General features: G+C 45.6%; 1 protein-coding gene across 20 annotated transcripts in view; it reads right to left on the reverse strand.

Moving 5' to 3' along the window:
• Nucleotides 1–11,475, reverse strand: part of ABLIM1 (actin binding LIM protein 1) — a 293,495-nt gene that overhangs the window by 208,402 nt on the left and 73,618 nt on the right. For 4 of the 20 annotated variants that reach the window (XM_029932621.1, XM_029932632.1, XM_029932623.1 and 1 more), the window contains exon 1: nt 120–799. The exons of 1 other annotated variant lie outside the window; for it this stretch is intronic. In XM_029932621.1, coding sequence (XP_029788481.1) covers nt 120–177 — 58 coding nt within the window. In that variant the 5' untranslated portion in view covers nt 178–799. Of the gene's footprint in view, nt 1–119; nt 803–11,475 lie in introns of those variants that run through there. 15 more of the 20 variants (XM_029932631.1, XM_029932636.1, XM_029932626.1 and 12 more) reach the window with 7 other exon arrangements.

Genomic DNA, 11,475 nt, shown 5'->3' on the forward strand with positions numbered 1-11,475 from the left:
GAGTCAAAACTGACAAACCTGAGTCAAAACCAAAAGTTAGACACTTAACCAACTGAGCCCCCCAGGTGCCCCTCTCCCAGATGGCACAGGTGCCAAGTTTACAAAACGAACAAACAAACCTTGGTTGTCTTCAACCATGTGGTGAGGATCCATGAACTCAGTCTGTTCCCAGGTCATTAACAGGCACAAACCTTAGAGCTAAGAGTTCAGCTTTTCTTCGCAAGGTGGCTGGGCACACTGAAGGGTGACATCCACTCCTCCGAGGAAAGGCTGGTGGCCTGGCGTTCCTCCCAGGAGTTCGTGGGCTGAGCTGGACTCCAGAGAAGGGTGTGCCATCCAGAGGGTGTGCCGCAGCCAGCTCAGGAAGAACGAGAAGTTTCCTGCAGGATTCTAGCTCCTTCCTCCTGTACAGAATCCTCACCCCCTCGCTGCTCTGTCTCCTACCAATTCTAAAGACCAGTCTTAAGAACACATCCATTCACCTGAAATCACACCTGCAGGAAAGCATCCTTCCTGGGAAACCGCCATCAAAACACACCCCACATAGTTCTCGGATTTTCCTCCACTCTGCACCATCCAGAATCCAGATTCTGGTCCCTGTCATTTCACAGTAACTCAGACACACGAGACAAAGAGAGACAAGATGGATCTTCCCAAGCCTTCTGCCTCCTTTTTCCACTTAATGAATTACTGTCTCACCAGCTGGATTCCGAGTGCTTTCTTCAGTACAAGGATTTAACAAAACTATTGTAAGTCGAGGAGGTTCCTTTCACTAGCAGCCCGACTATCCCTCATGGCTTTCAATGTTGTTCCCTGACAAAACACTGGTATGAAGCAAGCCATGGACTTTGTGCCCGTTTATATTAGGTACAGGCTGTCTGAAAACAATGACCTCATCCGGAAAGGCTCAGGAAAGAGGCATTTTTTCCTTTGGTCTGGAATGCCCTGATGCTGGGTTGGATTACCCGCCACCCACAGTCAGCTTTTTTTGAACACCAGGGCTTTTGCAAATTGGAAACGTTAGCAAGAGACAGTTTCAATGGAACGAGACACTTAGGATAAATATCCCCAGAATCAGATACATTTACCGGCTAAGAGGAAGGAAACGGGCCTAATTGTTTAAAGTGTGAGGGAAAACATTTAATAACTGCCATGCAGGCACAAGCACCGACATCCATTCTTTGATGTTAATGTAATCAAAAGCCCATCATCTATCTGCCCATTGGAAGGAAAGAGGACACGACCACTTGTTTAAATATAAAGTTTGATTAATTGCATGTCCCCACCTCACTTTCTTCCTTGTTTCAGCAGCTTTTTGGTTTTGTTTTGAAACGGCTCTCGGGATAGCCATGCTTTTGGATTACCCCATCTGCCCTCCTCCTAGTCCAGGCCCCTGCCTGGAACTTTGTGCCTCTGATAACGTCCTCCTGACTTGGCCGGAGCACCAGGCGCCAGACACAGGATCACAACTGGACCACTCATTGATAAAATGCTTGGCATCTGCAGCGCTGACTTATGTCAGCTGCTGCCAAAAGGCCAGTCACATTGATTGAAATCTTCTGATTACGTCCAATGCCTAACATTCTCATGACTGGGATTTCAGGCCTCACCCTGATGGCTTTTGGTTAGTGTCCTGAGATTCTTACTGAACGATCGAACAGAAGTCTTTCATGACACATTAAAAAAAATAGTTTATTTTTGAGAGAGACAGAGACAGTGCGAGCAAGGGAGGGTCAGAGAGAGAGGGAGACACAGAATCTGAAGCAGGCTCTAGGTGCTGAGCTGTCAGCACAGAGCCCGACACGGGGCTCAAACTCACAAACCATGAGATCTTGACTGAGCTGAAGTTGGATGCTTAACCGACTGAGCCACCCAGATGCCCCACCACAACTTTTTTTTTTTTAATTAGTTTCATTTCAAATGTAATAGAAGCTGGTTTTTCCTACTCCCTTGAAATCTTAGATTCTGATTTGTACTGGGTTTTAAAGGAAAGGGGAAAGGAGAAACCAAGTGGAGTGGAGAAGCTAACCCGGACTCTACTTAGAAGCAACTTGCACGGATTCTTTCCCTTTTGCAACACAGGGCTGGCCAGGGGTGGGGGACAAGCCAATACTGAAATTTTGACTTTTCGAACAGTCAGCCAATAAAGTAGTTCTTTCCAAGCCATGACCCCCCCCAGATTTGACTTCTGTTACTTGTGATTTCTTAGAATCCAGAAACCAATTGCTCAAAAACTGTTTAAAACGTACAGTGATAGGGAATCCTAGTGGCTTAGTTGATTAAGTGTCTGACTTTTGGTTTTGGCGTAGGTCCTGATTTTGCAGTTTCATGGGTTCAAGGCCTGCATCAAGCTCTGTGCTGGCAGCGTGGAGCCTGCTTGGGATATTCTCTCTCTCTCTCTCTCTACCCCCCCCCCAATTGTGCTTGTCTCCATCTCTCTCAAAATAAATAAACTTAAAAAAATAATAAAATAAAATGTACACTGATTTTCTAATTAACACAGCAATGGTACTCTTACAAGGTCATTTAAAAATCAGAGCTATGGCTGTGTGTTCTTTTCTGTACATGACTCAGTCATCTGGGACCCTGGGTACAAGTGTCTCCCTCAGAACCCTCAGAACTCTTCCCAGGAAAGCGGTTGTCAGCAAAATTAATAAATAAAAAATGCTTTAATTTGCATATTCACCGATAGTCAAGAAATGCTTGATTATGCATTGTTAGACAGGTTTCTTTTTTTAAATTTTTTTAACATTTATTATTGAAAGACAGAGCATGAGCAAGGGAGGGTCAGAGAGAGAGGGAGACACAGAATCTGAAAACAGGCTCCAGACTCTGAGCTGTCAGCACAGAGCCCAACGCGGGGCTCAAACTCACAAACCGTGAGATCATGACCTGAGCCGAAGTCAGACACTTAACCGACTGAGCCACCCAGGCGCCCCTGCATTGTTAGGTTTCTTAACCACAGGGCTTCTCAGAGACATTAATAGGCATGTGTGCCTTATAACTCTGTAAGAGAAGAATAAAGGTAACAAGCATTTCCTAAATATTTTTGGCCAGAGAACTTTAATCCTAGCCCAAATCATAACCGAGCACAACACAGAGGTTGGAAAACACCATTCATAGGAAGAAGAATGCTAGATGGGATTACTGAGAGAACTCCTTTCATAGCATCAGAGATGAAAAATCTGAAAGCCAGAAAAATTTAGGGACTTTCTCAAGGCCGCACAGAATGTACAGACAGGTCAATTCTGCTTGGCAACGTGCAGCCCTGCTGTTTGGGGGGCTTCAACGGGCCACGGGGTCTGGCTCCGTCTGCAGGTAAGCTGTGGTTTCCAGTGATGCTACCACACTCTGGGAACAGAGATGCCCATGTTCTTAGGCAAACAGCACATCTCACAACAGATTACGTTAAAAGACCTGACCTAGGAGATGAAGCCTACCATAATATGATTTATGACCAGAGCTGAGACAGAAAAATAGCAGGTATCAGTCACAAAACATTCATGGGGCCCTGACCTCACCTTTCAAACTCGGCAGAAGAGAAAGAACCGTAAAGCAAATTGAATTCCATAAGAAAAATGATTCCATTGGGAAAGATGAAAACTACATTTCTTCAAAGGTCATATTCAATAAGGGAGAAGACCCTTCCAGACCCTAACTAGAAAGACAGAGGGGGAAAAAAAAGTTAAGACCTGATTTGTCATTTCCCTTGAGCTTGGGTTCTGATGATAACTCTGTTAGAAGCCCAGAGAGTTGGCATCAATCCAAGCTCAGCTATGCGACTCCATCGGAAGGATCAACTTTAAGAACTAAAAGAACTTTCAGTTCACCAAGCTCTTAAACACAAAGCTCTCTTGATGGTGGCTGAACCTCGAAATGGTCTTGACAGTACACAACTATCAAGTCATAGTTTCTGCTTATGATTTCCAGGTGGGACCCATGTGGTTATTTTTATGATGGGAAATGAAACTTTATGGACTTTATGAAGATAATGTCAACGCAGATTACACATGGTCATGTCTATCAGCCTCGTAAACTGCAAACAGAACAGCTTCACCACGATCCATAGCTCGCATTTACTGAGCTCACTCTCTGCAGGCACTGAACAGAGAGGTTCGCTCACGAAGTTCTTATAACTCTCCGAGGCAGGCCCTGTTATTATCTCTCACCTTACAGATGAGGCAACTGAAGCAGAGAGAAGATCAAGAAATTGCCCAAGGTCACTCCCACAGCTTGGGCTTGGGCACAAGGATTCTGAATCAGAGACCATGCTAAAAATTCCTTCACAAATACTAAAACAGCTCAGGGGGACTCCTTACATCAAAGGAAATGCCAGTCACCTCCACACCTGGAATTAGGACGGGTTGGTCCAAAACACGAGTTTAGCAGCACAAGAGTTAGCATGCACCCAAAGGCGGCTAATGCTTTTTTGCAAAAAGTCTAAATACTGAAAACCATGTGGTTTATTGTTGATGTCAAAAGAATCATTTTTCTGAGTCATCTTCTATTTGTATGAGACTCTCCTGAACTAATCTCATTCACAAAGAGACCCAGCCGATGGCTAGTACCTGTTTCGGCTAAGGCAGCAGTGAGGAGAGAACCGTCACAGCAGACTGGTCCCCACACCTCATGCCCATTGGACATGGTGACCAACACCCAGTAGACCAGGGAGAGGCAGAAGACCCAAATTCTTTTTTTTTTTTTAATATTTTTTATTTATTTTTGAGAGACAGAGAGAGAGAGCATGAGCAGGGGAGGTTCAGAGAGAGAGGGAGACACAGAATCCGAAGCGGGCTCCAGGCTCTGAGCTAACTGTCAACACAGAGCCCGATGCAGGGCTCAAACCCACGAACTGTGAGATCATGACCTGAGCCGAAGCTGGAAGCTTAACTGACTGAGCCATCCAAGCGCCCCAGAAGACCCAAATTCTTGACTGGGCTCTTGCTAACTCACTAACGATCCTAGGCAAATCACCAAGCTGTCTTCCAAATCTATAAAGTGGGCCATTAATACGTGCTCTATCTATATCAGAAGAGGGGAGAGAGAACAGAGTTCGCCCCTATTTTCCATCAGCTCTTTTTCTTCTCTCTTTTCTCTCTCCTCCTCCTTCCCTCTCCTTCTTTTCCTCTTTTTATTTTCCTTTCTTTCTTTTTTTTTTTTTTTTGGCCACTATGTCGAAAAGGATTTGAGATGAAATCTCCAGCACACAGAAACTGGACCCCCCCACATGAAACGATAAGGTGGATGGGACAGAGTGGTTAGTCCGTGGGGACCCATCACCTGACCGTATGCTTCTCCTCATCACTGCCTGATGCTGCCTCCTACCATCTGCCGCCACGACCCCAAAATGGGGCTAATATTTTCCTAACGGTTCTTCTGTCCCAAGGACTAAGCATTTCTTACATGACTCCATTTTTTCCTCACAGCAACCTTAGAAGGTGAGTAGTTAGAAGAAGGGTGTTATTAACTCCTCTTTAACAGATGAGAAAATGAAGCTTAGAGAGGAAGTAATTCTCACGGTCACAACTTACAGGCAGAGGAGCAGGGACTATAGTGAGACATGATGTGACGACTCAGTCTGAACATCTTCAAGCTTCTCCCCCTGGTCTTGCTGAAAGAATCCACAATTACCACCTACCCAGTATCGAGGATGTTATTCATGCAAAGCTTTTGAAACAAAGAGGGAAGAAGCAGAAACAGAATTCCACGCTGCCCACCCATAGCTAAGGGGTTGACAGCCAGGGACTTGCTCTCTCCTGACCCCCTTATCATTTCATCTGCCTTGACCTCACTCACACCCACCCGCCAAGCTGGGAAATGGGAGTCAAGGGTATTCTGTATCCCCTGCAAAAGCAACAGGCATTTATCTTCAGGGACTCATTTGACACAAATAAACCATAGGAATCGGGGGATTCCAATCTTTCTGTGCCTTTGAAAAAGTGGGGAGGGTAAAGTCTGAAAGGAAGAAGGTTACTCCAGAATGAAGAGATTCTACCCTGCTTTCATGGTAAGAGGATCAAACATTAGGTTAGGTCATAATGCTTTACCAGAGTCTGGATTTAATAAAAATTTTTTTTAATGTTTATTTATTTTTTGAGAGGCAGAGACAGAGCAGGGGAGGGGCAGAAAGACAGGGAGCCAGAATCTGAAGCAGGCTCCAGGCTCTGAGCTGTCAGCATCAAGCCCGATGTGGGTCTTGAACTCACAAACCGCAAGATTGTGGCCGGAGCCTGAGTCTGTGGCTTTACTGACTGAGCCTCCCAAGTGCTCCTCTGGATTGTTGTAATTTCTATGCTAATTACCATTTGGCCCACAAGTGATATGTGACCACAGTAGCTGCAAAGTATTCACACAGAGCTTCGCCGCTGGAGAATGAAGAGGCATATTTAACGACTGTGCTATGTATCGACGCAAGAAAACGGAATAAACACCTACGAGACACAAGCCTGCCCTGGCAGTGTTACCATACTGCCCCATCCCATCTCGCCTGGACCTTGTGTGCCATCCCAAGCCGGTCCACGTAGCTTCGGAAGCTACATGCAAAGTTCGTGGGAAGAGGAACAGGCCACATTTCAATAAGGATAAGAATGCTCCCTCAAACCGCTGACTGATTCAACTTTCCAGCTTACTTTGGGGAACTTTAAATGTAATTTATTTATTTTTTTTATAAATTTTTTTGTTTTTGTTTTTGTTTTTAATTTATTTTTGATTGACAGAGACAGCACGAACAGGGGAGGGTAGAGAGAGAGGGAGACACAGAATCCGAAGACAGTCTCCAGGCTCTGAGCTAGCTGTCAGCACAGAGCCCGATGCGGGGCTCAAACCCATGAACTGTGAGATCATGACCTGAGCCGAAGCCGGACGCTTTACCAACTGAGCCACCCAGGCGCCCCACTTTAAATGTAATTTAACATTCTGTATGACCCCACCTACTTAACAGTTTACTGACAGTAAAACATTCATACTTAGTCTCTAATACAAGTAACCATTTACTTATGGTCTCCTGCAAACTCATTATTCCAAAGACTTTCCTTGAAAGTCAAAAGTCCTTGACTTTTGAAAGTCTTAATGCTTTGTCTCTGCCCACTTTCAACTTTCATTTGAAAATCCAAAGGGAGTTGGCCTAGTCTGTAACTACATGTATCACAGTTTTATTAATATCACCAAAAATCAAAACAAAAATCTTTCTACCCTGTTCCAAATTCAAGAGGCTACGTCTATGGGGTGCCTGGGTGGCTCAGTTGATTAAGCGTCCGACTTCAGCTCGGGTCATGATCTCACCGTCTGTGAGTTCAAGCCCTACGTTGGGCTCTGTGCTGACAGCTCAGAGCCTGGAGCCTGCTTCAGACTCTGTGTCTCCCTCTCTCTCTGCCCCTTCCTTGCTCATGCTCTGTCTCTCAGAAATAAATAAACATAAAAAAAATAAAGAGGCTAAGTCTAGCTTAAGGGGTTTTAATGACACAGAAAAAAACCCAACCGCATGCATTAAGCTTTTCAAAATAAGCCAACACAGGGGCGCCTGGGTGGTTCCATCAGCTGTGAGTCCAACTTCAGCTCAGGTCTTGATCTCACCGTTCACGAGTTTGGTCCCTGCGTCGGGCTCGGTGCTGACAGCTCTGAGCCTGGGGCCTGCTTCGGATTCTGTGTCTCCCTCACTCTCTGCCCCTCCCCCACTCGCTCTCTTTCTCTCTCTCTCTCAGTCTCTCAAAAATAAAACATTAAAAATTTCTTAAAAAATGAGCCAACACTGAGGATGCCCTGCTAAATGTTTTTAGATTTCCTAAACATTAGCCACTGAGGTCAACCCATTAGCAGTCAAATATCCTTTGCAAACAGAAGCCTCCAGACACCCAGTGTTCCATTCCTTTAGACACACAGACCCAGAGGGTGGGAGACTTGGGGGGCCCTTTAGATCCTCGAGTCCAGGTGTTTTGAAGCTCATATACAGAAATATCAGGCTTTCCAGGGCCTGGGGGTGAAGGGTTGATTCTGGGTTCCACCCCAACTTCCACCGAAGAAACCGCCACCGGTCTGCTTGACTTTCTGAGCTTCCAGATGAGCCTTTGCTGGACGATAGAGTTGCGCAGCTAAAAACAAAACACGCCCTTTGAAAACTTCCCATCCTGTCCAATCTTTTCATTTTGGAAAGGAGGAGAAGGAAGGTCAGTGAGTCAGTGGCCCGTTCCAGGTCCCAGGAAGAGTGAGCGGTTCAGGCAGGGGTTACACCTGCGCACGCCCCCTGCAGCGTTCTCCAGCGCACGTGCTGTCCCCGAAGTGCCACGTCCACAGCCCACCACATCGGGTCCCCTGTCCTTGTCCGTGGACGCACTCAGGTCTGCCCTGACTACAGGTCTTGCCAGAACTGCCCAAAGCCGCACAGTGCAGGCTTGCAGGGGTGCCGGTGGTCTTGTTCTTGTTCTTAGTCTTATCTTGACCCTGATTCCTCATCTTATGTTGGCATTTTTAGAGTACGAGGTGGGGGCAGGACAGGAGCAAGAGTCCTGCTAATGTAAAGTGAAAAATGAACTTTCCGAAGTTTAATGTAAATCAATGGAAGATAATATTTGGTGGGGGGGGCGGGGCGCCTGGGTGGCTCAGTCTGTTGAGCATCTGACTTTGGCTCAAGTCATGATCTCATGGTTCCTGAGTTTGAGCCTGGCATCGGGCGGGCTCTCTATTGTCAGCACAGAGCCCGCTCTGAATCCTCCTGCCTCCATCTCTCTGCCCTTCCCCCACTTGTATGTGTGCTCCCTCTTTCCCCCTCAAAAATAAACATTTAAAAAAATAAATAATATTTGGTTGATAAAAGTTGAATTTACACTCAAATTGGGATGGAAGCGGGATCCATCCAGCTTGCTGTGACCTTCACACTCAGAGTTTTTGTTACTTAGCAAACCACAGCTGGGCTGACGGTGTGGGGTCCACAAGTCCAGGTCTCTGCAGGAAGTCTGGGACTGCCTTTCTGATAAACACCACAGTCACTGGCCCTAACGGGGTGGACGCTGCATTGTGTACAATGTGATGAAACCAAAACAGAAAGAACAAAAACTGATAAATTAGAGCAAACTATTCCAGCAATTCCTACGGGCTTGGATCTACATGGGGTTCCTTCAAATAACTCCTAAAATTATCCTGATTCTCAAGCACTAGGTGAGTGGTCTGAGCAAATTGTTTTATTTACATGTGCCTCAGTTTTCATACCTGTAAGATGGGGGGTAAATATAGTACCTACATGATGGGGTCTTCTGAGAATTTATATTATTATTTAAAATTAAAAAAAATACTTATTTATTTCTGAGAGACAGATCATGAGCAGAGGAGGGGCAGAGAGAGAGGGACACACAGAATTGGAAACAGGCTCCAAGCGCCAAGCTGTCACAGAGTCCCATGTGGGGCTGGAACCCACGAACTATGAAATCATGACCTGAGCTGACTGAGCCACCCAGGCGCCCCTCTTACTTTTTTTTTTTTTTTAAATATAAGTACTAGACAGAGAGGCCAGGACAGGGAAGTAGCAAGACCCCTCCCAATTTAAAAAGAGAAATGAAAACAAAATTGTTCTTAAGTTTAATGTAAATCAATAGAAAACAACCATTGGTTGATAGTAGTGGAATTTACAAACCAACTGCGAGCCTACTCAGCCTTACCGTCTGCTCCGGGGCCCTACTGCTCCAAGCCCACCTGGGACGGTAGCATCACCATCACCCGGGAACTCGAGAGAACTGTGCAGCCTCGGCACCAACCCTGCTCCCACCCACCCCATCAGAACCTGCCTTTTAAAGAGGTCTCCAGGCAATTTACGTGCACGTGTAACAGCTGGAGAAAGTCCGCTCTATGGCGCATACTGAGATTTCAGTAGGTATGTAGTATGTAGCTTAAAGAATAAGACCTCATTCTATAGTTACATTTCCATACATTATCCTAAACCCTACACCTCTTTCCATTAGCCCTCACGTCACATTGTTCCGCTAACCTGAGTCTTAAGGCAGATGCTCCTTTTGTGGGACAGAATAATAGTTCAGGACAGTCCCCAAAGCCACCTCTTGTTAATAATGTCAACAATTTAAAAATGTCATGATCGTTATCATCCATCAATGGCCAACATTTATTGAGCTCTTAAAGTATGCAAGGATTAACACAAGATGCTTTCCATACGTTCTTGCTGTGTTTCTCGAAATGCCCTTTCAGGTAGGCATTACTATCCCCATTTCACAGATGAGGGAACTGAGGCTCAGGAAGGCAACATCACACTTTCTCAAGGCCACGTTCAGTGAGGAAAAAAGGGCCTTTCTGAAGTCCACTCTGTTACAAATTAATGCCTACAACCTCCAAATCACATCTCTGTGAAATGGGGAGCAGCTCAGAGCCTGGAGCCTGCTTCAGATATCTGTATCTCCCTTTTTCTGTAAGGAAAACTGAGACCACAGAGTGAAAGAGCTATGTAGAATCAACAAGCCTGAGACTGAAGTCAGAACTAGGTCCGTCAGGGTTCAAGTTTTTCAAATTAAAGAACTCTGCTGCTAGAAATGCCAACGATAATGCAACAGCACTGAAGAGATAGAGAGAGAAACCCCGTAGGAAGTGAAAAAGACAGTTTCCATTCATGATACTTTGCACAACAAACCAAGGGGCTTCAAAGTTTAATCTCAGTGGTGGGGAGCTTACTGGGGTGTCAGATTCTTTGGCAAACCAGAACATCCAGATTTTTATTGCTATCATTAAAAAAATTTTTTTTAACCTTTATTCGTTTTTCAGAGACAGAAACAGAACCTGAGTCGGGGAGGGGAGAGAGAGGGAGACACAGAATCTGAAGCAGGCTCCAGGCTCTGAGCTGTCAGCACAGAGCCCGAAGTAGGGCTCAGACTCACGGACCACGAGATCATGACCTGAGCCGAAGTCAGACACTTAACCGACTGAGCCACCCAGGCGCTCTGTATTGCCATCATCTGTAGCAACTGGTCCTCCGTCAATATCTGTTAACATCCCACACAATTATGCTCGCACACCTGTGAAATTCTCCTAATTACAGTCTGATTTCCTTCGCTATAGCTCTATACATGTTTGATACCAAATAGTTCAGAACTCAACGAGACTAGTCCCAATCTTTCCTTGATAGCACCAGCATCATAGAGACAAAGACACAGGGTTTAGAATCAAGAGGTCAGGGCTACTTGTCACAGGTTGAAGTCCTGCCCCTACCCCAGGACCTCAGAATGTGACTGTTTTTGGAAATTGGGCCTTTGAAGATGTAGTTGTTGGGGGCGCCTGGGTGGCTCAGTTGATTAAGCATCTGACTTTGGCTCAAGTCTCGATCTCACGGCTCATGGGTTTGAGCCCCGCATCAGGCTCTGTGCTGACAGCTCAGAGCCTGGAGCCTGCTTCAGATTCTGTGTCTTCCTCTCTCTCTGACCCTCTCCCGCTCATGCTCTGTTTCTCTCTCTGTCTCAATAATAAAATAAAATATTAAAAAAAATT

The sequence above is a fragment of the Suricata suricatta genome, chromosome 2 (assembly GCF_006229205.1).
Source record: "Suricata suricatta isolate VVHF042 chromosome 2, meerkat_22Aug2017_6uvM2_HiC, whole genome shotgun sequence".
Lineage (NCBI taxonomy): Eukaryota > Metazoa > Chordata > Mammalia > Carnivora > Herpestidae > Suricata > Suricata suricatta.